Source organism: Giraffa tippelskirchi, chromosome 13 (genome assembly GCF_054371585.1).
Source record: "Giraffa tippelskirchi isolate mGirTip1 chromosome 13, T2T-mGirTip1v1.2.pri, whole genome shotgun sequence".
Lineage (NCBI taxonomy): Eukaryota > Metazoa > Chordata > Mammalia > Artiodactyla > Giraffidae > Giraffa > Giraffa tippelskirchi.
Genome location: NC_137287.1, coordinates 114559165 through 114586730, shown reverse-complemented (window position 1 = coordinate 114586730; position 27566 = coordinate 114559165). Strand labels below are relative to the sequence as shown.

At 54.7% G+C, this 27566-nt stretch overlaps 2 protein-coding genes across 8 annotated transcripts in view; one reads left to right on the top strand and one right to left on the bottom strand.

The window, feature by feature from the left end:
- The first annotated feature begins 521 nt into the window (after positions 1 to 521).
- ADA (adenosine deaminase) lies at positions 522 to 27350 on the top strand. 2 transcript variants are annotated; one of them, XM_081557076.1, is made up of 12 exons: positions 522 to 700; positions 11693 to 11754; positions 17196 to 17318; positions 20199 to 20342; positions 21028 to 21143; positions 22615 to 22742; positions 23671 to 23742; positions 23832 to 23933; positions 24244 to 24308; positions 25706 to 25835; positions 26449 to 26551; positions 27026 to 27350. In XM_081557076.1, the coding sequence occupies exons 1-12, from the start codon at positions 668 to 670 to the stop codon at positions 27037 to 27039; spliced, it is 1092 nt and encodes a 363-aa protein (XP_081413202.1). In that variant the 5' UTR covers positions 522 to 667; the 3' UTR covers positions 27040 to 27350. The 2 variants fall into 2 exon arrangements, with proteins under 2 accessions (XP_081413202.1, XP_081413201.1); XM_081557075.1 differs by having other exon boundaries at positions 27023 to 27350.
- PKIG (cAMP-dependent protein kinase inhibitor gamma) overlaps positions 23452 to 27566 on the bottom strand; it is a 79696-nt gene continuing 75581 nt past the window's right edge. For all 6 annotated transcript variants that reach the window (XR_014073156.1, XR_014073157.1, XR_014073155.1 and 3 more), the window contains one exon: positions 23452 to 25091. The gene's annotated coding sequence lies outside the window, so the exon portion shown is untranslated. The remainder of the gene's footprint in view (positions 25092 to 27566) is intronic.

Below are 27566 nucleotides of genomic sequence, written 5' to 3'. Positions count from 1 at the left end.
CCTCTCCACCCGGGCTGCCCTCTTCCACTCCACCCCCACCAACCCCAACCCCCTTCACTTGATAAAATCTTTAAGATCCCCGGAGAAGCCTTCCCCCATCTGCCGACCACGACTGGTCCCCGTTAAATCTTCTTGATTATACATTTCTGTCGTGTGATTCTGCGATGAGCGTGTGTCTTGTCCGGTAGAGTGCGAGCCCCACGAAGTTTGCGAAGCGCACCGATTTCCCAGTTTCCAGCTGGAGCCTGACACATGTAGGCGCCCAGGCAGTAGTGTGAGCCTCTGCAGGAGGGACCGGGCAGGCGGCAGAGTTCGGCCAGGCGGCTGGAGTCGAGCCCACAGGTGGCTCCAACCCGGGGTCCCGGGCCAGAGACATGGGGCAAGCCAAGGCTCCGAGGGAACTCGGGTTTGTCCAACCGGCGCGGCAGAAATTCCAGGAAATGCTCAGCGTGCTGGTTGACTGGGAGGGGCGGGGCGGGGGCTCCGGCGAGGGGGCGGGGCGGGGGCAGGGCCCGGACGGCGGGGGCGGGGCCGGGCCCCGTAAGAGGAGCGTGGCGGGCCGCGGTCACTGCGGGGCCCCCGGGGAAGCGGACCCGCCATCGACCCAGTGGGGACCAGCGATCTTCCTTCGGCAGAGCGAGCAGCGCTGGGGCGCAAGCTTGGCACCATGGCCCAGACGCCAGCTTTCGACAAGCCCAAAGTGAGCGCGGGCGGGGGCTCGGGTTCCGGGGTCCGGCTCCTTGTCTGGCTGGAGGGCTTGGGGGCATCCACGGCCCCGGGAGCAAACGGGGCAGCTGCAGGCGCGTTCTTCCCTCGGCTCAGGTCCTTGCCCGCCTCCAGGCCGGTTAATGAGAGGCAGTGAGACAGGAAGGGTCCTGAATCTGGAGGCGCCCCTGGCTGGCCTCCAAGTTCTGCTTCTGCCCCTGATTTGGCCCATCTGGGTTTCAGTTTCACTGTCTGTCAAATGGGTATCCGAGCAATGCCTGTGCTGAGCAGCCTAGGCAGGTGGCTTAACTGAACCTTGGCTGTCAAAAGGGCCCCTGTGTCTACACCCACAGGCATCTAGTGTGAACAACACAGGAGTGCAGGGTGAATGGAAACAGCTTTAGGCTCCAACACTATGACTGTTTTGTGAGCACCAAGGAACCCTGGTTTGTGGATGTGCCTGTGAAAGCAGTGGGCCATGCCAGAAAGGGTAGGGAGGGGAACAGGTAACCCCTCTCCCCACATTAGAGGGGGTGGATGGGCCTTAGGCCTTGGGCCCCCATAGGGTTCACTCTGGGCCAAGCCATGGCCACTAGCCGCCAAGGGATACATTCCTTGTCCCTTCTCCCACCAGCTGTGTTGTCTTGGGAATGGTGGGGTTAGGGAGGGTCTGGGCCCATTTGGCAGGCTTGGGAGCACTGAGAGAGTCCAGAGAAAGGAACCCAGGAGTCTGTCCAGCAGAGTGAATCAGCTCGTAGGGTTTGAGACAGGTTGGGTGGGGTCAGAGGAAGGAACTGCAATCAGCCTCAACTTGCCTCTCTGAGAAACAGGTGTGAGTGATGATGGCAGGTATCGCTAAAGCATGGGTGAGAGTCCTGGGGGTGGGGGAGAAGGGGAAGGTGGACTCTGACAAGGTAAGGCCTGGTCCCCACTTCTGATGCCCCCACCAGAGGGCAAACGCCTCTGCTGCTCCCTGCCAGATGTTTCAGGCACTGGGGCTGAACGTCTGCCATCCGCATGCCTCCTTCACAGCTCACCTGGATGCCCCAAGCCCCATCATTAGTGCTTCGTTCCTTTGAAGTACCCCCCCTTTTTTTAAATTAATTGTTTTGGCTGTGCACGTGGCATGCTGGATCTTAGTTCCCTGATCAGGGATGGAACCCATGCCTTCTGCAGTGAAAGTGCATTGTCTTAACCACTGGACCCCCAGGGAAGTCCCCTGGCAGGATCTTGGTGAAAACACAGAGCCAAACCACTGGACTGCCAGGGAATTCCCTGTTTTCAATGCTTTGGGAGTCCCCCTGCCTTTCGGCTGGGGAGCCATCTTACCCTAATATGCACCCCAAGGCAGTAGACAGAACCTCTTGACTGGGAGTGAAATGGGGGTTATGGAGAGAAATAACAGATGACCCTTCTGTAGAACTTGCTATATGCACCAACACCTTGCAACACCTCTGTAACAGCGCTGTAAAGGAGGGACTATTATCGTCCCCATTATTTGGGCCTCTTCCAATCCTCTCTGCTTCAAGCTGGCAGGCCATTTCTCCTCTCTGGGCCTCGGTTTCTGCAGCTGGGAAATGGGCTCCACCTGTAACGGAGGTGTCCAAAGATTAAAAGGCAATGCTTGAGAGGGAAGATAGCGTGTCACCCACGACATACGTGAGATGCGATACATTTTGTATTATTGAGAGGAGGGAATGTGTCCGAGCTGGTCAGTGAAGCCAGGCGTGTGGATCTCAGCCATTGTGACCAGAGCCAACTCCCTGCCTTCCCCTGTGTGGGATGGGGAACCACTAGAATTAATAGCTAGAACCTATTGAGTTGAATTATTGCTCTGTGCCAGGCACCATTCTGAATATACTGCTACTGCTAAGTCGCTTCAGTCGTGTCCGACTCTGTGCGACCCCATAGACGGCAGCCCACCAGGCTCCTCCATCCCTGGGATTCTCCAGGCAAGAACAATGGAGTGGGTTGCTATTTCCTTCTCCAATGCACGAAAGTGAAAAGTGAAAGTGAAGTCGCTCAGTCATGTCCGACTCTTAGCAACCCCATGGACTGCAGCTTACCAGGCTCCTTCGTCCATGGGATTTTCCAGGCAAGAGTACTGGAGTGGGATGCCATTGCCTTCTCCGTCTGAATATACTACCCTTCATTAATTCACTTGATCCTAGCAGTGACTCTGGGTGGTAGCTGGTGTCGTCTCATTTTACAGATGAACAGAGAGACACAGAAATTAATGAGGCCTACGGTCACACAGCTAGGATGTGGTGATGCTGGGGTTAGAGCCCAGGGTGGGCTGGCTTCAAAAATTCCACGCCCTAGCCAGCTTTCCTGAACTGCCTCTGCAGAAGCCACTAGGAGTGATGGTGCCCCAGGTGTGGGCCTCTCTGGGACAGAAGCCGCTGCTGGGTTCTTTGGTTTCTCAGGACTGGCCAACTTTGAGAAGTCAAAGCAAGACCATGTCTTCCAAATTTTCATGTGTATTCACATCACCTGACACTTGTTAGCGTTCAGACTCTGAATCAGGAGATCTGGGTTTGGGGCCTGAGATGCTGAGCTCCTAACAAGCTCCCAGGAGGTGCTAATGCTGCTGGGTCACAGACCACACTTTGAGGAGCAAAATCCTAGGCAGCTGCCTACCTGCTCTGATTATGTTATTCCAACAAATAACTTCCTGAACACCTGCTGGGCACTGGAGGAGGTACAAAGGCAGGTGGAGGAGTGGCCCTTATCAGTCTGTTTCCACAAGAGGCAAGGCTGGAAAATCTCATGGCCCTCAGGAGTTCAGTGTCATGGAGGGTGATGCTGATCACATGGCTGTCATTGTACTAACAGTAATGATGCTATCATTTGAGTGTTTGTGGGTACCAGGCACCTGGGTGATTTATCTCACAGAATCCTCTGGACAGCTTGACAACGCAGATGTTTCCATCCCCATTTACAGATGATGAAACTAAGGCATGACAGGTGAAGTGGCTTGTTCAAGGCTATGCAAAATCTGACAGCCTTGAAGCTGTAGGCTGGAGAGGGAGCTGGTCCAGGTTGCAACAGCCCAGGCCCCCTGCTCATGCAGAGTATTGAGGCTCAATGTCTAACATACCTGTTTCTTTCTCTTATTTGAATGTTTACTCTGTTTCAGGCACTGTTCTAACTGCTTTGTGTATATTAACTCATTTAATGCTCACAGCAGTCCTTTAAAGTAAGTCCTATTATGGAACTTCCCCGGCGGTCCAGTGGTTAAGATTCCGCTTTCCAATGAAGGGGGTGTGGGTTGGATCCCTGGTAGGGGAACTGCAGAAACATATGGTGCAAAAATTAAAAAAAAAATACAGTCCTGTTATCTTCATATACATATAAGGAGACTGAGGCTCAGAGAGGGGAAGGAACTTGTCAAAGTCACACTGTCAGAAAACACCAGAGCTAGACGTGAACCCAGACCTACCCAAGACCGAGGTAGGTGCTGTTAACTGCTTTGCAGATTTACACCCCACTCTGGGGGGGCGGGGGCAGAGTTAGGGAGGAAACAATGGCGACCCACTCCAGTACTCTTGCCTGGAAAATCCCATGGACAGAGGAGCCTGGTAGGCTGCAGTTCGTGGGGTCGCTAAGAGTCGGACACGACTGAGCGACTTCACTTTCACTTTTCACTTTCATGCATTGGAGAAGGAAATGGCAACCCACTCCATTGTTCTTGCCTGGAGAATCCTAGGGACGGCGGAGCCTGGTGGGCTGCCATCTATGGGGTCGCACAGAGTCGGACACGACTGAAGCGACTTAGCAGCTGTGGGGGCGGGGGCAGAGTTAGCATCAGCGTGGCCGTGGGCTTCAGACAGACTGAGCATGGATCCTTGCCAGTTTCCTTCTCTGTAAAGTGGGCTGATAAAGCCAGAGTCACGCAGTTCTTGGGGGGAAATGGATGCTGACTGGGGCCTGTGAAGCACCTAGCTGGCAGGCAGGTCCTCAGCGGTACATTTCCTCCCCGGGGACCGCGGTGGGGGCTGCGGTGGCCTCTCCACCTGCAGCTCTCGCTCTTGCCTCTTGTCTTCTGGCCACAAAGCCCACTGGGTTAGCACTGCTGTGGGCTTTTGGGGCTTTGCTGTTGCTAGAGCCACCTGTTAAAAGAAAAATGCGGCCTGGCCGGGAAGAGCCCTCTGGCCTTACCCGTTACAGTGCACGTGGCAGTTGGGAGGGAGGGGAAGAGAGAGATTGGGTTTCCTTCAAGCCTTGTGTTTCACAGAGGAAGAAGCAAGGGCCAGAGAGGGGAGGTGTGGTGTCCGGGGTCACAGGTCGAGGCTGGGCAGGGCGGGCAGGGCAGACAGCCTCCCGATACTACGTCTGACCTCAGGGTGGGCTTGGCCTGCGTGGGAAGGGCCCCTGGGAGCTGGAAGAGGCTTGTCTGCCTGCCCTGTTGTCCTGGGGGATGCCCCTGGGCCGGAGAAGGGTAGGACTGTGGCCTGGAGTTGGACAGGGGAGAAGAATAGGCCGGGGCAGCCAAGGTGAGGTTCAAGCCTATATGTATAGACGGATGGGGGCCATCTCACCCTCACTCCTTAGGTTCTGAGGCCCCAGAGGAGCAAGGTGAGGGGAGAGACAATCTCTGGGGTTCTTAAGGGAGTTGCTTTTCTGTGCCTCAGTTTCCCCATCTGTAAAATGGAAATCATATTTGTATCCACCCTACCTAAAACACCAAGTTCAGGCCTAGGTGAGTGGGCAGGCCAATGCCAGCTGCTATAGATCGCCCTCATCATGGTTATTAATCATCCTGTTTTGACTTAACCAGCCCTGACTCATCAGCAGGATGAACAGAGTGTGCTGTGGTGGTTACACCTCCTGCTTTAGAATCAAACAGCTTCTGGGCGTGGCACTCATTAGACTGTGCCCTAGGGCAAGTTCTCAAATTTCACTGAGCCTCAGTCTTCTTATCTCTAAAATGGGGGTAACCTTGCTGAGTTCCCAGGCTGTTGCCCCATAGGTTGACCCCTGGCTGAGGACACACCTTGCCATCTGTGAAACCCTCTGGGGAAGCTCACAGAGGCCCAGGGAGCTCACCTGGGCCCTGAGTCAGCCGGAGGCACTGAGGGTCTGCTCGACCCTTTCTGCTCTATACCTCAGAGCTACAGGCGCAGATGGGGCTGAGCCCAGAGGACTTCTTGGAGGAGGTGTGGTTGAAACAATGGCAGCCCTGAGGCTGCTCTGTCTCCTGACACCACCCCAAAAGTTGGCTGAGAGGTTGTGGTGGCATGAGGGTACTGACCCCTGGTGTTGCCCAACTCAGTGCCAAGAGTGGGGCTAAGAAGGGTCATGGGCACCTGTGGTTCCTCCTGGTTCTGACTGCAGTGCCCAGGTCCTGGGGGCTGGTCAAGCCACCCTGGCTGCTCTGCCCCATCTGGGTTCTCTGCCAGGCCCAAGGCAGGTAGGTCAGCCCTTCCTTGCTGCAGAGAGAGGACACAGCACTGCTGACCTAGGACAGGAAGAGGAGAAAACAATCGCTTAGTTGTTCAGCACCTACTGAGCACCTCCTACTGTGCGGGGCTCTGTCTTGGGCACTGGGGGCCCAGCAGGATGGCACAAAGTCCCTGCTTCAAGGGAACTGAGAGTCAGGGACACAGGCATGATGAGTGAGTTGAAAAAGTCAGTGGGATGGCGACTTCCCTGGTGGTCCCAGTGGTTAAGACTCTGAGCTCCCAATGCAGGGAGCAGAGGTTCAATCCCTGGTTGAGGAACGAAGATCCCGCATGCTGCACAGTGTGGCCTACAACATTAAGTAAATAAATAAAAATAAAAGTCAGGGAGATGAAAACAAAATGGGTATGTTTGGTGAGTTGGGGGTGGGGTGCTGGGGAGAAGTAGTCTGGTTCAGGTGTGCCTTGAAGGTAGACAGCCCGGCCAGTCGTGAGTGGGAGTCAGATCTGGGAGTGTCTGGTCCTAGATTTCAAGACCTGGCTCTCATCCTGGCCCTGCCACTGACACCCTGTGTCACCTTTGTTGTTGTTGTTGTTGTTTAGCAGCTAAGTCATGTCTGACTCCTTGCGATCCCATGGACCATATAGTCCCCCAGGCTCCTCGGTCCATGGGATTCTCCAGGCAAGAATACTGGAGTGGGTAGCCACTCCCTTCTCGAGGGGACCTTCATGGCCCAGGGATCAAACCGAGGTCTCCTCCACTGGCAGGCGGATTCTGCACCACTGAGTCACCAGGGACCTTGGGGAGTGCATATTCCTTCCTGGGCCTCACCTGCCTGCCTGGTATCTCCTGAGAGCACAGATTCCCGGTGTTTACCACAGTGCCTGGCACCTGGGGGTGGGGGGACGTAGTAAATATTTTTTGGTAACTGGGGATGTTTCCTGTTCAGACCTGGAGGATTTCCTGCAGGATTTCCTGCAGTTCTGTCAGATGCTTGCTGTGTCAGCCTCGTGGAAAGTGAGCGCAGGGGGCGGGGGTTGAGATTCTCCACCCCCACCCCCACCCCCGCCGCCCAGCACTCAGGAGGCCTAGCGTAGCTGTGCTGCAAGTTCTAGGGAGGTAGTATGGCCGGTGGGCAGGACTTGGGTTAGAGGTGGAGGGGCTCGGGTTCTGCCCCAGGTCTGCCCCTGTTGGTCTGGGTAACCTGGCAGGTTCCTGAATTTCTCTGAGCTCAGCTTGGCAAGTGCATTTCCCCATCTGCAACATGGAGCTAGGGTGTCCCCCGAGGAGCTTGCCTAGGGGCAAAGATGAAAGGAAATAAGGGGTCTGATAACAGTAAGCAGCTCCTTACCTCTGAGGTTAGGCCTGCACAGTAGAGCAGGTGCTCAGTTCAAACCTGGGTTCAAATCCTAACTCCATCACTGCCTCTGCATCCTTGGATACTTTCGTGAGCCTCAGTTTCCTCATGTGTAAAATGGGAGTGAACTCCCTACCTCCCTGGTTGTAAGCATGATATTCAGTTCAGTTCAGTCGCTCAGTCGTGTCTGACTCTTTGTGACCCCATGGACTGCAGCACGCCAGGCCTCCCTGTCCCATCGCCAACTCCTGGAGCTTACTCAAACTCACGTCCATCGAGTCAGTGATGCCATCCAGCTATCTCATCCTCTGTCGTCCACTTCTCCCGCCTTCAATCTTTCCCAGCAAGGGTGATATAAAATGATGCATATAGATGGTCCAGAACATAGGAGATGGTAAATTGGAGGTCACTGCTGTTTCTTTCCCCTGAAGGGGGCTGACAGAGCAGGGTCCCCCCACCCCCGTCTCTGAGCTTGTGCCGCTTGTCATCTGGGGTTTGCTGACAGCTTTCTCCATGGGTCATCTGTTTTCCAGAAAGTGCAGTAGGAGGCCTGCCTGAGCGTGGACCGCCAGTGCAGGCAGTTCCTGACCTCTGTTCCTCCCCTGAAATATGTCTGGGCAGCTTCCCAGGAGGCCCTGAAGAGCACAGGGGGTGGGGGAGGTGGGGGGGGCAATGGGAGTAGGGGGGCAGTGGGGATTGGGGGGGTGGGTGCAAGAGGCAGGTTCTGCTTTCCCTCCCCCCAGGGTGCCCTTGCTGCCTGTATCCTGCGGGCTCCCTGAGGCCTCCTTTCCCAGGAACAAGTCAGTTCCTTCTCCCTTAACATGTACCCTCTCTGGTGCTGCAGCAGGTCTTCCCTGTGGGGCTTATCTCCCATCTGGACCACACCCTCAGGTCTCTGTCCTCTGTTCTGACTTCTGTTCAGCCTGCTTTCCGCACAGCAGCCAGAGGAAGCTTTTCCAAGGTGACTCCCCCTGTGGGAAACCCTTCAGCAGATTGCCCTTTACTGTGACCTCTGAGAACTCCCTGCCTTCCACCCGCCTACCTTTCTCTCTGGCCTCATCTCTCACCGCTTGACTTAGACACACAATGCCTGCATGTCCCTCTGCCTGGAGCTGTTAGCTCTCCTTGTCCCTTCCCCCTGCTGACTCTTCCTCTATTTTCTCCTTCTCAGAGGGACCCTCTCCTGCCTTCTCGTAACCATTTGTCAGCTCTTCAGCTTCTGGGGGCTCCAGGTGTCCCTTGGCTTGCGGTCACCTCACTTACATTTGCTGCCGTGGTCCCAGTGCTGCTTCCTCTCGTGTGTGTCTCTCAAAACTCTCTGCCTCCCTCATGAGGGAAAAGGGGATTGGGTGTAGGGCCCACCCAGATATTCCAGTAAAAACTCCTCTTCTCAAGATTTTTCATCCCATCTTTTGTCCTATATGGAAGTCTGTGTTCTGGGGATTAGGATATAGCTGTCTTTTGGGGGGCTCACCATTCGGCCCCCTGCACCAGCCGCAGGGGCTGGGGAGAGGACTCCTCCCTCTTGAAATCTGCTCACCTCTCGCCTTCTGCAGCCCCCACGCTCCTGGCTTCCCTTCCATCTCTCCGGCAGCTCTTCTCCAGGCTCACATGCTTCTGTAAGCCACTGGGCGCTGGTGCTTGTCCAGGCTTCCTTTCATGCTCTTTCCTCTATGTTTCCTCCCTGAGGGAGCTCATTCAAGACCACAGCCTCCGTATTCCTACTCACATCTCCAGCCTGGTTCTCTCTGGGAACCCCAGACCTGCATAGCCACTGGCTCAGTCCCCGTGCACGTGAAGGTCTCAGCGGCGTCCCAGCTTCACATACCCAAGATCACACTGACTGTGCTTCTCTCTCCATGCCTCCACCCCTCCTCCCTGCTCAGAGCTTGATCCTCTTCCTGGGCTCTCTGTATCAGTGTCAGAATCGCTTCTCACCCAGGCCTGAGCATCCTCCTTGACACTCCTTTCTGTCCACCTGGCATGTTGGCCTCACCACCCTGGTCTGAGACATCATCATCACTCAAAACTTGACTGCAGCGGTCTCTAGCTAGGCATTGCCCTCTTCAGCATCAAACCCATGTCTCTGTTGCTCTCAGATCAGAACCCAATCCTCCTTGTGCCCCTACAGCATCTCCAGTCCCAATAGTGCTCCCCTCTCTGGACCTGTGTTCAGTCCCTCTCACACCATGTTCTACTCCCACTGCATGGCCTTCGTACATGCTGTTCCCTCTGTCTAAATGCTCTTCCGGCCTTCCTGCTCACCACCTCTTTTGCCTGTTGTTGTTCAGTCACTAAGTCATGTCTGACTCTTTGATACCCCATGAACTGCAGCACACTATACTTCCTTGTCCTTCACTATCTCCCAGAGTTTGCTCAAACTCATGTCCATTGAGTCAGTGATGCCATCCAACCTTCTCATCCTCTGTTGCCCCCATCTTCTTCTGCCCTCAGTCTTTCCCAGCATCAGGGTCTTTTTCAGTGAGTCAGCTCTTTGCATCAGATGGTCAAAGTATTGGAGCTTCAGCATCAGTCCTTCCAATGAATATTCAGGGTTGATTTCCTTTAGGAAATTTCATCCTTAGCTCTTAGCTCAACCTCTGTTTTCTCTGGGAAACCATCATCGGCCCTCTAGCTGAGTGAGTTCTTTTGTTTGTTACCTCTTTGGTAGGTCTGCGTTCATGCCTCCCAGGAGCTGACTTGGCTTGTAACTGTGCATTTACCAGTGTGACACTTACTTAACGTCTCTCTCTCTTGCTGGACTGTAAGCCTCATGGGACCAAGACTCCTCCAATGCAGGGAGTGCGGGTTGGATCCCTGGTCAGGGAGCTGAGATCCCACTTGCCTTGTGGCCAAAAAAACCCAAAACATAAAAGAGAGGCAATATTGTGACAAATTCAATAAAGACTTAAAAAAAAAAAAGAAACTGGAGGCTCAGAGAGGTGAGGTCACCTGTCCAAGGTCGAACAGCTGGTTGGCAGTTCCCCGCCCTTCAGTGTTCCCGGGGCAGAGTACTTTTTGAGAATCCAATCAACTTTTGGCTGAGTCTGCATTCAATTCATCTTGTCAGGGAACCCAACAACTCACTAGATGCAGAGTCTGCAACAGAGTTGGTCCTTTGCCAGCTGAATGACTTCCGGAGAGATCTGATTACTCTGATATCCCACTGATGGGGGGCTTGCTGGCCCTGCTGGCCCCCTGAGGGCCCCAAGCTGGGTTTCCCGCACAGGAGGCAGCTCATGTGGGTGGTCCTGGGATGCCCTTGGGCCAGTGGGTCCCTGGCTACTTCCTCCCCAGCCAGGGTGGCCACTTCTTGTCCCAACTCCCAGGTTCCAGAGAAGGCCCCGCCCTGGTAGAGATGTTTATTAAAAATAGTCTGAGTCTCTCCCTGGCTGGGGAAAAGCTCTTGCATGACCTGGAGCAGAGAGATGGCAGTTGCTTCCCCACCATCTCCCAGCACCTACTCTGCTTTTCTTAACAGCCTGTGTGAAGGACTGTGGCCAAGATGCAGGGGCTCTTGCCCGTGGGCTGAACCTGCCACCTTTTAAAATCCTTAAATTGTTCTTGGACAGGGAGGCATTCTTTTTGGCTGTTGAGGAAACAGGCTCAGAGAGCTCAAGTGTCTTGTCTAAGATCACACAGCCAGAGAAGAGGCAGAGCTGGGAGTCCAGTCTGATGAGCTGGCCCCCAAGTCCCTGTCAGTAAGCTTTTAGCTTTGTGTCCCGAGTGTTGTTGGTGGGAATGAGCATATGGAATAGGATCACCAAGATAGCCAAGTAGCTAGTGCCCTTTCTGGAGTTGTGGGAAGATCTTTTAAGAAAAAACAAAAACTTTATTTTGTACTGGAGTATAGCCAATTAGGGCTTCCCAGGTGGTGCTAGTGGTAAAGAAACTACCTGCCAATGCTGGATACGTTAGAGGCTCTGGTTCAACCCCTGAGTCGGGAAGATCCCCTGGAGGAGGGCATGGCAACCCACTCCAGTATTCTTGCCTGGTCTTCCCTGTGGGGAAGCAACTTGGAACGCAAGGGGAGAATGGATACATGTATATGTATGGCTGAGTCCCTTTGCTGTCCACCTGAAACAAACACAGCATCGCGTTCAAGTCACTTCAGTCATGTCCAACTCTTGGCTGCCCCATGGACTGTAGCCCACCAGCCCCTCTGTCCTCAGGATTCTCCAGTTTATGGGTGCTTGTTTTTTCTCTTTTCCCTCTGCACCCTTGCAGGTAGAACTGCATGTCCACCTGGATGGAGCCATCAAGCCCGAAACCATCTTATATTATGGCAGGTAAATCCACAGATAAGAGGCCTTCTTCCCCAGGAGGCCTCTGGAGAGTTCCATGTTGTTTGGATTGACTTACTGAAATCTCGTGACAACTTGTGAGGTGGGTATGTTACTGTCCCCAACTTACCAGCAAGGAAACCAAGTCAGGGTAGGGGAAGTAAGTTGTGATGTAAACAGGTCTGATCCTGAGTCCATGCCCCTGACCATTGCCCCAGTGAGCTGGAGGTTTCAATGAAGTATTGCACAAAAAATACTTAGCTGAGGGCAAGCATGCTACGTGCTCCATAAATGTCACTTTATGATGATATTACTATTATTAATTGTAACCTATGGCTCTGACTAAGTGGGGTGAAGCCACTGGGCTTATCTCTGCCTGTCCTTTGCCCAATGTCAAGTATCAGCTGTTGACACAGGGTCCCTAATGAGGCCATTAGGGTGGATTAACCAGGCGCCCAGATGGGATCTAATAGCAGGCACCCATTAAGGGCTCATATCACGCTCATTAGTGGAGCAAGAATCTGAGAGTGTCCAGGGCAGGGTGGAGGCAGGAGGAAAGGGAGTAGCCCTTGTAGGGCAGCTGGTTGGGTTTTCTGTTTCCCACGTCCACTTGGCATCCTGGGAACCGTCTAGGCACTTCTTTGGGCTCTAGAGAAGGGGTGTGGGTTTGATCCGGCTGGAGTTTGATCTTGAGGTCAGCAGGCAGGGGACCAGGGAGTCAGGCAGACTGGGACATGGACAGAACTTGCTGGGGGCCTCCCAGGTGGGGTGGGCTGGGGCTGAGAGGGGGAAGCATGGTCTGGTCTGACGCCTCCTCTACCCCAGCCAAATCCAGTGGCCTTTTACCTGCCCTGTGACTTGGGCCTCCATTGTATGTGTTCTCACCTGTCTTTTTTTTTTTTGAGGCTCCCATGCCACATGGCTTGCGGGATCTTAGTTCCCTGACCAAGAGTCAGACCCGGGCCCTCGGCAGTGAGACTAGAGAGTCCCAACCACTGGACCAACAGGGGGTTCCCTCACCTGTTTCTTCTTCTGTCTCGTCTCTGGGGGCTTTCATTTCCTTCTCAATCTCCTTCCTGACTCTGCCACTCTTCTCCAAAGCCCATTCTAAATCTGACCACTGTCTCCTCCCGTCACCATTGGTCTGAGCCATTGGACTATTGCAGTGACTTCCTGACTGGTCTCCAGGTGTCCACCCTGGCCTCCCCCATCTACTGTCCCCACAGTACTGCGGTCAGAACAGTCATCTTAGAACATTGTGCAATTGGATCGCTTCCTTGCTCAAACCCTCCCGACTTTCTCGGGGTCAAAGCCAGTGTCCACACGTGGCCCTTGAAGTTCTACAAAGCCTGTGTTAATCCCTTTGACCTCTTCTGCTACTTCTAGGTGAGTTCATGCCAAGTGTTCTCAAACATGCCAGACCTAATAAGCAAAGAATTTGGGTAACTTACCCAAGATCACACAGCCTTTAAATAAGAGCCGGGATTTAAACCCAGGTCATTGGACTTGAGAGTCTGCCATCTTTCCCTGGACACACAAATAGTCTCATTTGTTCTTCCCTGTACCTTGAAAAGAAAGTATGATCTGTGTTTGACTGACAAGGATGTGGAGGTTCTCAGGGGGACAGCTCCTGCCCAAGGTGACTTGGTTCCTACTGGAGGAGGATGGACTTTGAACACCAAAGCCTGTGTTCATCCTCTTTATTGGGCTCTTGTTATTGCTGTTGTTCAGTCACTCAGTCATGTCCAACTCTTTGAGACCCCATGAACTGCAGCCCTCCAGGCCTCTCTGTCCCTTACTATCTGCCAGAGTTTGCCCAACTTCATGTTTATTGCATTGGTGAGGCTGTTCAGCCATCTCATCCTCTGATGCCCTCTTCTCCTTCTGCCCTCAATCTTTCCCAGCATCGGGAACTTTTCCAATGAGTCGTCTGTTTGCATCAGATGACCAAAAAACTGGAGCTTCAGTTTCAGCATCAGTCCTTCCAGTGAATATTCAGGGTTGATCTTCCTTAGGATTGACTGTTTTGATCTTGCTGTCCAAGGGGCTTTCAGGAGTCTTCTCCAGCACCACAGTTCGAAGGCATCAATTCTTGGCATTCTGCCTTTTCTTTGGTCCAGCTCGCACAACCATATGTGACCACTGGGAAGACCATTGCCTTGACTATACAGATCTTTGTGGGCAGAGTAATGTCTCTGCTTTTCAACGCACTGTCTAGATGTGTCATAGCTTTCCTGCCAAGAAGCAGTTGTCTTCTGATTTCACGGCTGCAGTCCCCGTCTGCAGCGATTTTGGAGCCCAAGAAGAGGAAATCTTCTTGGCTCTCAGTGTATCGCAACACCAAGGAAGGCAGAGAATTGAGCAAAAACCAGGGCATGGCCATGGCTGACTGGGGAGCCATCTAAGAACTGAGCTTGGCCCTCGGTGGAGAGAGGTTTGGCTGTCGTGAGTGGCTGTGGGTGGCAGGGGAAAGTGAAAAGTGTTAGCCACTCAGTCATCATGTCTGACTCTTTGTGACGCCACTGACTGTATGCAGCCTTCCAGGCTCCTCGGTCCATGGGATTCTCCAGGCAAGAATACTGGAGTGGGTTGTCATGCCCTCTTCTAGGGGATCTTCCTAACCCAGAGATCGAACCCGGGTCTCCTGCATTGCAGGTGGATTCTTTACCATTTGAGCCACCAGGTGGCAGGGGACCTAGGAACAATTCCTTCCTGTCTCAACCTTGGGTCCCAGGGAGGAGCTTTACAACTTAGTCTAGCTGCTTCCAGAGGTGCTGGACCATCTCCTAGGGGACTGCTGCAACAGCTCTGGCTTCTGTCCTGGTTTTCCTCTGTTCCCCACACCCCAGCCAGGAGGAGCTCTTTAAAAAGTACATCTTTGCATGTCACCCCCATGCTTGGAATCCTTCAGTGACTTCCTGGGGCTTTCAGGATAAGGTCCCAGCTCCTACGAAGCCCCTGTCTGGCACTACCTGCCTCTTGGTTCATCTACCACTGGCCCCGCTCTGATCTGCTGCTGCCCTGCCCTGGAATTTTCTCACTACTTCTTCCTGGGGCTCTAGCAGGGGTCTGATCCTGCCTGCCTATATCTCTCTTCCTGCTCCCACAGGGGAAAAGGACAATCTCACTCTTTGCTTAACTGTCCCCTCCTCCAAAAAGCCTTCCCAGGTACTCTATCTGTGGGGTAAAAAGATCTCTCTTGGGTGGCTGTGGAGAAGAAGAGACTAATGGGAGAAATATTTAGGATGAAATAACTAGGGCTTGGGGACGAGCTGTTGATGAGTAAGGGAGATGGCATCTGGGGGAGGCCCCTAACTTGGATTCGGGCAACTGGGTGGTTGGAGGAGTGTGTGTGCGCTAAGTCGCTTCAGTCGTGTCCGATTCTTTTGCGACCCTGTAGACTGTAGCCCGCCGGGCTCCTCTGTCCATGGGATTCTCCAGGCAAGAATACTGCAGTGGGCTGCCATGCCCTCCTCCAGGGGACCTTCCCAATCCAGGAATTGAATCTGTGTCTCTAGTGTCTCCTGCATTGGCAGGTGGGGTCTTGACCCTAACTAGCGCCAGGAAGGAGGAGCCACATTAGGAAATGTGGAGCCTGGGAGAGGGTGCGGCTTCGGAGGAGGCACAATGGGGCGGTCAGACACAAGGGTCTGCCTTGGTCTTGGCTATCAATCCAGGGCCCAGCACACTGTGGGTCCTCAGATGGCGATGGACAGAGGGAGAAGACTGAAAGCTCTGGATCTTGGACTTCCCTGGTGGTCCAGCAGTTCAGACTCTCCACTTCCAGTGCAGGGGGCACAGGTTCGATCCCTAGTCAGGGAACTAAGATTCTGCATGCTATATGCTTCTGGATCTCTGGATTGGTCCAGGGGGCCTGCGGCAAATGTGGCCACTGTGTTTGGGAATATGGGAGCCGGAGGCTTAGCCTTACCTTCTCTGCCTTCCACCCACCAGCTCCCAGAAAGATATGCCAAATATAGCATCTAACAACTGGTATGGGCTCTGCAGAGGCTGCGGTGACTGGGGATGGCCTCATGAGGGTGACTTTGAGGCAGGCTGGCCAGCAGGGGAAGGCCCAGGGGGCATTGAGCACCTGACCTTGGTGCCAGGACCACACCATGGGCATCATCTTCCCTGGGGACACCTGGCAGGGACAGAGGCCTGAGTAGGAGCTTGAGCAACAGGGTGATCCCTGGTGATACCCACAGGACACTCATGAGGCCTGGGATCACCTTGAAGCGGAAGAGGACATGTTTAGGGGGACTTAGGGAACAGGTATTTATGTAGAGAAGCATTTTAATATTTTAATAACAAGCTATTAAAAGGACTGCAACACTTCGGTCCATTTTCCATTTCATTGGCAGTGTCATCCCTTCTGTCTTCTGTTCTTGCTCTGCAGGTCACTGGAGGCCGAACGTCTTTGATGAATCACTTAATTTTCTTAATCATTTGCTCCTATTTTTTTTATCTTGTCTTTTGTTCTACTTGCCGGAGGATTTTCTCAATTCTATTTTCCATTCCTCTTATTACATCCTGATGTTCACTGCCCTATTCTTCTAGATCTCTGAGAGCTCTTTCTTCCTCCCTGAATGTCCGCTTTTTAAAAGGAGTATTCTCATTTCAAGGATGGAGCATTGTCTCCTCTCCTTGAGGCTGTTCATTTTAAGGTTTTAAAGCTTTCTCTGCCTGTTTGTTTCCTAGAGTTCCTTTGATCTCTTGAGCCTCAAGGGAGAAGCATCTCTTGAATGTCTGGGGTTCTTTGCCTGTCGTTTTTATCTTACAAGTGGAAAAACTGAGGCCCAGGGGTGACCCATGGGTGGGAGCAGGGCCCAGAAGAGCAGAGAAGCTAGAAAGCCAGCCCAGCCTTGCATCCTGTGGGCCCCGACTGGGAGGAGGCAGGGAGCCCTGCGGAGAAACAGAGGCCCCGGAGCAGAAGGGCTGTTCTCAGCCAGCCTGTACTGAGCGGCCATGTGTGGGGGGCTGGGGAGAGAGCTGGGGAGGCCCTGGCACTCTGCCAGCACAATGGGCCGGGCCAGCCTCTCTGATGTGCCGGCTGCCTGGAGGGGTAGGGAAGTCCGGCGCCTGCCCCTGCCCCGGGCATTGTGTGCTGCAGTTCTTGCCCCTGATAACCCCTGACCTGGCACAGGATCAGCTGGCTCTACCTCGAGCTTGCCCTTGCACCTTCCATGTTCCCAGACACCGGTGTGTGTGTGCGTGTGTGTTCATGTGTTAAATGGGCTTTAACACCAGTTGTCCTCCTTGAGATTTGTTGGCTGGTCATGGCTTTGGTGACAGGAGGTCCTGGAAGGATTTAGGTCCTGGTTCTGTATGCCCTGGGCCTCAGTTTTCCCATCTGTCCAATGGGCGGAGCTGGCTACCTGCACCCTGTCCGGAACTGGTAGGGTCTTGCCCAGGGTCGTCCACCATCCTCATTGTTTTGTCCCTAGGAAGAGGGGCATCGCTCTCCCCGCCGACACAGCAGAGGGGCTACAGAACATCATCGGCATGGACAAGCCACTCAGCCTCCCAGGCTTCCTGGCCAAGTTCGACTACTACATGCCTGCCATCGCGTGAGTCTTCCCACCCCGCAGGCCCTGGGCAGAGTCATGGCATGCTGCTGGCCCCCAGCCTGCACACCTCAGCCTGTGGGGCAGGAGAAGGCTCCGTGCAACCCTGCTCTACCTCTCACCATTGGGCGCACTCCTGCTGCAAATCTCCCACACCTTTGGGCCTTGGTTTTCCCTTCTGGAAAGTGGGTGTGATGGGCTGAAACTCCTCTCCTTCCATAGGAAAGTGACAGAATGTGGGGGTTGAGAACACAGATCCTAGTATCAGAATCTTTCATGAAATAACTGCGATGCTGGGGAAGTTTGCCCTCTCTTGGCCTCAGTTTCCTCATCTAGACAATGGGGCTTATGACCCTCTCCCTCCCAGGCTGGGGTTTGGAATGGACACAGTGCTGTCCTCAGCAAGCTCCCTGTTACTATGAGGACAGCTGCTACCTTTACTGACAGCCAGGCACTGCTGGTTTGATGTTGCTTTTCATTCCTTCCATTTTTAAATTTGTTTTTCATTCCTTCCATTTAAAAAAAAAATAGCAGACTATCTTAGATATAGAAGAATGTAACATGTGTACAGCTCACAGAACTGTCCTCTTTTGTAGTTGTTCACAGTCCTGAGAGCTGGGCCCCCTCCTCATTGGCAGAGGAGGATGGAGGCTCAGGAAAGTTGAAGGAACTTACTCAGGACCACACAACTGGCAGTGGGTGAAGCCCAGATTCTCGCCCTGGTGTCACCTTGAACTTCCTGGCACGAAGCAGAGTTTCCCAAGGCAGGCGATAATTGGGCCTTGGCAGTCAGTGCTGCCAGAGCTCAGAGGGGGAAGACGGGGAGGGGGCTGGAGGAGGCAGGGAAGGCTGCCTGGAGGAGGAAGTATGGACTGAGCCTTGTGAGGGAAAGGGTGTGCTATTGTCCGGAGGGCTGGACCTAAGGAAAGGTCTGGAGGACAAGCTGTTGGAGGACCGTGAGGAGGGTGTGCGAGACAGATAGAAGCCTTTGGCTGGGTAAGTGGCAGGACAGGAATGAGGAGTCCTGGGGAAGGAAGGAAGATGTGTGCCAAGGCTGCTGGCTGCTTTCTGGAAGCTTCTGGGCTCAGCCTGGAGGGCCCGCAGGGCCCCCATCCTTGGCCCGTCAGTAGATGCTGTGGTATACATGCTGCCTCCTACTGGACACCCTGCGCCAGGACACATGGACTGGCGGAGCTCATATACAGGCGGAGGCGCCTCTCCTGTGCTGCTACCCAGCTCCTGTCTCTTGGCCACAAGACAGAAGAGGGCCAGCTTCCAAAGGCTTAGACCAGTTTTGATTTGCATTTCCCTGGTGATTAGTGACATCAGGCACCTTCTCGTGTGCCTGTTAGCCATCTGTATGTCTTTTGACAAATGTCTATTCAGGTCCTCTATTTTCTAAAACTATTTATTTGGCTGTGCTGGGTCCTAGTTGTGGCCCGTGGGATCCAGTTCCCTAAACAGAGATCGAACCTGGGCCCCCTGCATTGGGAGCACAGAATCTTAGCCACTGAACCAACAGGGAAGTCCCCCTTTGCCTTTTTTTTTTTTTTTTTTTAATCAGCTTTTGTATTGTTGTTTGCTTTGCTGTTGAGTTGTAGGAATTCCTTCCACCTTCGGGGCATTCCCTTACCGCATGTATGGTTTGCAAACACTTTCTCCCATTGGGTGGGTTGCCTGTCACTCTGCTTCTGGTTTCCTTTGCTATGTGGAAGCCCTTTAGTTTGGTGCTGTCCCCCTCCTCTATTTTTGCTTTTGTTGCCTCTGTGTGTCCTTTTCTCCTCCCTGCTGGCCCACATCTATCACTCAAGAAATATTTCAGCGGCTGCAGTGTCCTAGACTCTGTCCTTGGCTGAGGGATCATAGCCACGACAAGACAGAAGGGTCCTTGTCTCATGGAGACTATGTTCTAGGTTGGGGAGGTGAAAACCAGCTAAGAAAGAAACCACGTGATCTGTCATGTCAAGTGGCACTAAGGGGCAGGGAGAAAACAAGCCCAGGGGAAGGGGCGGAGAAGGGCGAGGGGCTGTTTTAAAATGAAGTAGCCAGGGAAGGCCTCCCTGAGGAGGTGAGGCTGGAGCCAGGCTCTGAATGGAGGCAGCAGGGAGGATAGGGTGATCCGAGGAAGAGCCCGCAGGCCAGGGAGCTGCAACACGAAGGCCCTGACCTGTGAACTAGTTTGACTGTTCGCTGGGTGGAAAGGCGGCCCTGGAGGCCTCAAGGAAGGAGCGGGGAGGTTGGCAGGGACCGGATTATGCAGGCCTTGTGGGCAGGGTCTCAGAGTGGAGATTTCCTCTATGAGGTGGGACGCCATTAGGGTTCAGAGTGGAGGAGCAACCCTCTTATTTTTGGCCGCATCGGGTCTTAGTTACGGCACTCGGGGTCTTGCATGGTGTGACGTGAGATCTCTCGTTGCAGTGCAGGGACTCCGTAGCTGTGGTGCAGGGTCTCTCTAGTTGCAGCATGCTTAGTCGCTTGGCAGCCTGTGGGATCTTAGTTCCCTGACCAGGCATTGAACCTGTGTTCCCTGAACTGCAAGGCAGATTCTTAACCACTGGACCAGGGAAGTCCCAGAGCGGTGTTTTTTAAAAGACAGCAGTAGCTGCTGTACCCGGGCAAGTGTGGAGATGGAGAGGCTGGTGAGGTGGTCGAACCGGGCTGGAGGGGGCAAGGACTGGCATTGAGTTGGGAAGCAGAGCTGACAGGATGTCCTGGGCTTCTAGGATCTTCTCCAGTTGAGGCCCAGAGCTTGTGACTGGGGGATGAGGGATTGGGGGCCCCCTCGTGGGTTTGGTCTGCCATGGTTGGGGACAGCTTTGTCACTCCTGGAGCTCCCAAGGGACCTGTGGAGGGTTGTCTCGAACCCCTCTCTTCCCTTCCCAGGGGCTGCCGGGAAGCCGTCAAAAGGATCGCCTATGAGTTTGTGGAGATGAAGGCCAAGGAGGGCGTGGTGTACGTGGAGGTGCGCTACAGCCCGCACCTGCTGGCCAACTCCAAGGTGGAGCCGATCCCCTGGAACCAGGCTGAGTGAGTGACCCCCCAGAGGGCTGTGTCAGGGCCGTGGCAGGGTGGCCAGGCCCGAGACCGAGGGGCCCACTGGGAGCCCTGGCCCAAGCAAGGCTTTGATCTTGCATCCTGAGCTGGTCCGCAGCATCAGAAAGATGAGCCTGGCTCTGCCATGAGGGATGTGGTTCCCATCTGTCACCTGGGCTTCTGTTCTTACCTCAGGCAGAAGCATTTGGCTGTGTCTTGTGATCCGCAGTCCTGGGCACAGGCCTATGGTCTAGGAACGTGAACTTGTATATCCAGTGACATCTAGGGGTCCTGTCTTCACCCGGTGGCTGAAGCAGTGTGACCCATTCTTGCCCCTTCTGTCTAGACCCCAGGGATGACCCCCGTGGTACCTCTCAACCGCCTTGCCCTCTTCTAGCCATGACTCTCCATCTTGAGTAGGGGGCTGTCTGATGACCCCCCAGTTTGGACAGCACTTCCAGGTCTGAAAGTCCCCAGGCAGACCCAAGAAAGATGGAAGGGGGTGTCCTAGGCCTTGAGGACGTCTCCCTCGGCCTTTCCAAAGAGGCAGTGGGTTAGTGGGGCCGAGGGCTTCTCCTGGAAGACCCCTCCTTCCTCTCTCTCCTCCCTCCTCTGTCCCAGCCTCTGTCCTTTATGCCTGCCTTTGTCTCGGGCCCATGCCTCTCTTCCCCACACACAGAGGGGACCTCACCCCGGATGAGGTGGTGTCGCTGGTGAACCAGGGCCTGCAGGAGGGGGAGCGGGACTTCGGTGTGAAGGTGCGGTCCATCCTGTGTTGCATGCGCCACCAGCCCAGTGAGTGTGACCCCAGCCCTGGACGCCCATCTGATGCCACCACCGTGACCTGGCTGGGCACGGGGGTCGTACCCGGTCTTCTCTGTGTCCCCATCCCCCACCCCGTAGTCTCCTTTGAGCCCATCCGCTGGACTGTGGCGGGGCTTCCTTCCGGGCGGGCTCAGAACTTCCTGCAACAGACTTGGTTCCCCAGGGAGGCTGAGCCTGAGAGCCATGTGACCTGCAGGAGGCTCAAAACCAAGGGAGCCTGCACAATAGAGAAAAGCCTAAGCCAGGTTCCCACCAGCTCGCAGTCCTCCCTGGAGACTCTGTGGGCTGGGCCCACTCCTGTCGCAGCTGTGGAACTTGGGACTGGGGTCTGAGCTCTGGGGCCTGAAGGGTCTCCCTGTGGCTGACACTGGTCACATCTCCAGGGCTTGTGCTTCCAAGGCTGGGTGACTCTGGCCAGATCACGTCACCTCTATGGGCCTCAGATACGCCTGTCACAGGAGGTGACCGTACTCACCCTGTCTCTCTGCCCTAAGGAGTAGTGAGACCACAGCGAGGGGCTGACGTCAACCCACAGGGTCTCCCTGGGCAGAGTGGCTTTTGTATTCTCTTTAATCCTCGTAGGGGCCTAGGAGGCAGGACCACTGTTTGACATTAGTGGTCGATAAATTCAACCACCATGTATCCCAGGAGAAGGCAATGGCAACCCACTCCAGTACTCTTGCCTGGAAAATCCCATGGATGGAGAAGCCTGGCGGGCTGCAGTCCATGGGGTTGCTAAGAGTCGGACATGACTGAGCGACTTCACTTTCACGCACTGGAGAAGGCAATGGCAACCCACTCCAGTGTTCTTGCCTGGAGAATCCCAGGGACGGGGGAGCCTGGTGGGCTGCCATCTATGGGGTCGCATAGAGTCGGACACGACTGAAGCAACTTAGCAGCATGTATCCCATTCGACAGAGGATGAAACTGAGGTAGAGGCTCAATCAGCAAAGCACAAAGCACAGATCGGAAGCCAGGGCCATCTGGTTGCAGAGCCTGTGATGGTTCATTCTTTACGATGACCTCACTGGTTGCGAGTGTGTAGTAGTTTGGAATACGTTTAGTAACACGAGTGTGAGTTATGTTTTAGGTTTAAATGTTAACCTTGTGGACCTCCATCCCCTCTGCTGGGTTGAGGTGGGTATGCGGGATCGAGAGGGAGAACTGCCATTTGTCATTTACTGAGCCCAGACTCTGCCCTCAGTGTTTTACCCGCGGGGCCTTGGCAAAAGCATCCCTATGACCTTGTGCTGCAGCGGGTGGCGTCCGCTCTGTGAGGAGAGGACGCTGAGGCCCGGAAGGCTGTGGAGTCAGGCCTTGAAGACAAGACCCGGGGCCCTCTGCCTTGCGCTGGCCTTGGGTGGGAGGCAGGGGTGCGTGGGGTGGGAGGTCTTTTTCCTCCGTGCCACTGCCAGAGGCCCAGCGAGCATCTCCCCCACAGGCTGGTCCTCTGAGGTGGTGGAGCTGTGTAAGAAGTACCGAGAGCAGACTGTGGTGGCCATTGACCTAGCTGGAGATGAGACCATTGAAGGCAGCAGCCTCTTCCCTGGACATGTGGAAGCCTATGCGGTGGGTCATGGAGGAGGGAGGTGGGGGAGCCGCAGGCTTGGGGGAGACGCACACAGGGAGCTTATCTCCATCCTAGTAGGTCACATGGACTGGGGATCCCAAGGCCCCCTGGGCTCCCAAGTGTTCTTGACTTGGGTCTAAAGTGTTAGTGGCTCAGTCATGTCTGACTCTTTTGCAACCCCACAGACTGTAGCCCGCCAGGCTCCTCTGTCCATGGAATTCTCCAGGCAAGAGTAATGGAGTGGGTAGTCTTTCCCTTCTCCAGGGGATCTTCTGAACACAAGGATTGAACCCCAGTCTCCTGCATTGCTGGCAGATTCTTTACCGTCTGAGTCACCAGGGAAGCTATCTAGGGGCTCTAGAAATTGGAACTCTGGTATTAAGGAAAAAAACCCACTGGATGCCGGGGGTCCTGTGTTGGAGCCTTTCTGCCTAATGATTTGCTATGTGACCTTGGGCAAGACTGTTTCTTCTCTGGACCTGTTCCATCTGCTGGGATGACTAGGTTGGATGGAGTCAACCTCTCAAAGCCTCATGACGTCCTTCCCGTGGAAGGGATGAAGCCTGAGGAGGAGAACAGGGGCTCTGGAGCCTGCCTGGCTTCAGAGCTCGGCCCCCCACTTCCTAGCTGTCTGACCTTGGTTGTGATCCCTGATGCTCCTGAGTTTGTCCCTTGCCCCTCCCTGTAAGACAAGTACCAGAGCAGTTGTGAATGTTACCATCGTGTATCCAAACCAACTACAGTGCCTGACACATAATAACTGTCTAATAAATGAGAGCGACCACTTAGACATGGTTACAAAAACAAAACCCACCCGGACCCCACTGTCTGGAAGTAGGCCAGGCTGACTCAGCCCCAGGGTGCGGGGAAGGCAGGGCCCACGGGGAGAACCCCAGGCCGCCCCTGACCTTGCCCTTGCTCTTCCAGGAGGCCGTGAGGAGCGGCGTCCACCGCACGGTCCATGCCGGGGAGGTGGGCTCGGCCGAGGTGGTGAAAGAGGTGAGTGGTGCAGGTTGGCCAAGGGGTCCTTCTCCCCGCTCCCCCACCCCCCCAAGGCCCACGCTGGGCTCCATGCTGCTTGTCCACAGGCCGTGGACACTCTCAAGACCGAGAGGCTGGGGCACGGCTACAACACCCTGGAGGATGCCGCCCTTTACAACAGGCTGCTGCAGGAAAACATGCACTTCGAGGTGAGGGGCTGGGGAGGGGAGGACAGGAAGGCTGTGCAAAGTGGGGCGGGGCCAGTGGTGCAGGGGCGTGACCAGGGCCACAGGGGGAGGGGTCAGGGGCCGTGGGGGCATGGCCACGGGCCTAATTGCTGCTGGGTGGGGGAGAAAGCCAGGACTGACAGGTTTGTGGGGCTCAGCTACAACGCCACTGGCGTGACCCGGGCAAGAATGCTGCCAGGGCAGGTGGCTCCAGCCGGGGCCAGGAGAAGGGGGGTCAACGTGGCCTGGGAGGATGGGGAGGTTTGTGCCAGCCACCTGCTGCCTCTTCCAGGTCTGCCCCTGGTCCAGCTACCTCACAGGCGCCTGGAAGCCCGACACGGAGCACCCGGTTGTTAGGTGAGGGATGGTCCCCTGGGGCCCATTCAGTTTTTGTTACTAGGAGAGCCAAGGGTAGGAAGGGGGTGCAGGCACCAGGTGCTGGCCCCACTGGGTCTCTTGGGTATGAGATCTCTTCCAGTGCTTGGGAAGCAGGAATTATTGTCCTCATCCTATGAGTGAGGAATCCAAAGCTTGGGTGTGGTGTAACTTGACCAAGGTCACTCAGCTATTGGAAAGCAGAGCTGGGGGCCCTACAGCCCCATCCAGCTCTAGCAGAATGCCCTGTTACCCACAAGGGAACTTCCACAGTCCAGCTTCTGCCTCCTAGCAATGAGGAAGATGAGTCTCTCTTGCCCACATGGTCTCTGGGCATTCCCCCAGCATCATCTTGACACTTCCCCCTAGAGAGTCTGTTTCCCTACCCATCCATCCAGTCCCACCCCATGGCCTTGGCCCTTCTTCAGGTTGTCCTGGGAGAAGCCTCAGGAGGGCAAAGCTGACCCAGAAGTTCACCAAGAACTCTTGGTGACCACAGTCAGGCCGGCACTGATGGTCTGTCTGCCAAGCTTATGACAAGGAAAGGATCTTGGGCTCCTTTTACAAGGGGGGGCTCCATTTACAAGGGGGGCCCAAAGTCTGTTTAGAACGTGGAGTGGGCAGTACCTACAGGACTTCCGAGTAGAGGTTCCTGGAGGCACGTGGGTATACAGTCTGTGGGCTGGAGGAAGACTCGAGTCGTCTAAGCAGATGTGGTGTTTGAAGGAGAAGGGACGCCCTCAGCAGGTGGTGGAGCAGGAGGGCCTAGGAGAGACAGTGATACTGAGACAGAAAGGATAGTGATGCTGAAGGGATGGGCAGAAGGAAAGCCAAGTGGTGGTGTCAGAGAAATCTAGGGAAAAGGTCAACAGTATAAAATTCTGCGACACAAGTCGGGTGAGGTAAGAGCTAGGAAAAGTCCACTGGACTCAACAAGATGGCGGTCAGAGACGGTGCCAAGAACAGTTTCCATGGTGGGTCTGAAGAGTCAGATCCCAGTGGGACCGAGGATGGCCGGGGCTGCGGGGTGGGGGGTGCGGTGCAGACAACTCTCCCAGAGTGGCGGCTATGAAGGGGAAGGCTACAGGGGGTGATAGCTGGGGGGTGGGGGGGGTTGCTTTTTTAGCCCAACCCAAGCCCCCTTCTACTTGGCTCCTCTCCTGCCTTTAGTTGGCTCTAAGCCCCGGCTGGATGCTTTAAGTCTTGAGTTGCTGGTTTTACGGCCTTAGACAAGTCACCGGAGTTCTCTGAATTTGTTTCTTCCTCTATACAATGATGAGATCTTCCAGGCATCCAAGGGCGCCACGATGCTCAGAGGAGGCTGGACGTCCATGAGTAACGGCGGGCACTGCTCCCTTGCTCCCCTCCCCCATATCCAGGTTCAAAAATGACCAGGCTAATTACTCGCTCAACACGGATGACCCGCTCATCTTCAAGTCCACTCTGGACACTGATTACCAGATGACCAAGCGTGACATGGGCTTCACTGAAGAGGAGTTTGAGAGACTGGTGAGTGGCTGTGAGCCTTAACTCGGGGCTGTGCGAGTGTGTGGCCTGCAGGTCCTGGAACCTCTGGAGAACTAGGGGTGAGTCTCAACAGGCCAGGCCAAGCCGGACCGGAGTTCAATGTCTTTCATAGAGAAGACATCTATGGCTGAGATCCTGACCTGGGACTGGATTGTCTATCCTTTGCTTGGGTCAGGTGCCCTGAGAGACTCTCAATGCTGTCATCCATCTCCCCTGAAAGGGGCTCAGCTCTACATCCTACCTGTGGTTTGCAGGCCACTCCCGGCCCCCAGGATGAGCCCTTGATTTCAGTGGTTCTGATACCCCTCCGTCTGTCCCTGCAGGGCTGTCTCTCTGGCCCCATACATCCTGCCCTATCTTCAAAGGTTTCTCCAGCCTCCCTCCCGCATCTGTGTGTCACGTCCTGCCATTTTAAGAACACAGAACCTCATAGTCTCTGCTCTGGCACGTGCTGCCTGTGACCCTGAACAAGGGCTCCCCACGCTGAGCTTAACGAATTGCCCGTGTTTAATGAAGAGGCTGGACTGTTACTAGATTCAGGGGCTCCCTTCCATGCTGTCTGGTTTCATGCTGTCTGTTGTGCTGGCCCTTCCAGAACATCAATGCGGCAAAGTCCAGTTTCCTCCCTGAAGATGAGAAGAGGGAGCTTCTTGATCTGCTCTATAAGGCCTATGGGATGCCCCCTTCGGCCTCTGCAGGTATGTTTCTGGTGGACCCGCTGGGGTGGCGTCCTGCCCTGGTTCCCATCTGGCTTCCGGGGGCTCCAGCAGGACGCTCTCCACTCCTCTCCCAGGCAGCACCCAGGCTGGGTGATGACTCCCTGGCTGGTGGTAGCCCATGACAAGACCAGCTTACATTCTGCACAAGGCTCTCATGAGGCTGGTCTGGGGATAAGACTTTCTGAAACCCATTCCCAAAGGTCTCGGCAATCTAGGGCATCTCCGGGGCTGCCCGAAGCCAAGGGCAGGGAGTTGAGCCCAGATCGCAGCTCTGTTCTGCTCCTTCCTTCCTGTGTGGCCTTGACAGAGCCCTCCCTTGCTCCAAGCCTCAGTCTCCCCATCTGTACAAAGGGGTTCCTCTCTGGCTCTCATGTCCTGTGATATTTTTTTGTTTGTTTGATGTCCTGGATACTACAAGTTGTCTAATCTTTGCTTCTCTGACTCTTCAAGCAGAGCAGCATCCGTGAAGACGTCGTGGCTACCTCTCCGAGTCCTGGCCCTGCAGATGGAGTCTTCACAGCTCCAGGGTCAAGCGACACATTTACCTTTACTCCTTCCAGGGAGACTGTGATTTCCAGAATCATCTACTGATGATCATGAAGCCCACGTGCCTCTTTCCGTACACACATATACCTCGGCAGGGCTATGGCTCTCCTTTGATTGTGTGCCTGGGCCGGGATCAGGGCCTGGGGCAGGCTGAATCCGAATTCCTCCTCCTCTGATGACTTGTGCTGAAAATCTGGTGCTCAATAAAGAAGCCAATGGCTGGGGTCGTGCAGCCCTGTGATGTGTGCACTGCAGTCTGGGGTGGACGACTTGGGTTTGTGGAGAATGGAAGGGGCCTCGGGGCCCCCAGTCCCAGGCAGTCTGCCCAGCAGCAGTGTCCTGAGAGCCTGGCGGGGGCTGTGAATGGGAAGAGGGAGGACAGAAAGGTTTCCAGAAGAAACCAGGCTCCTCTCGAAGAGTCAGTTTCTTAAATGCTCCCTGAACTCTT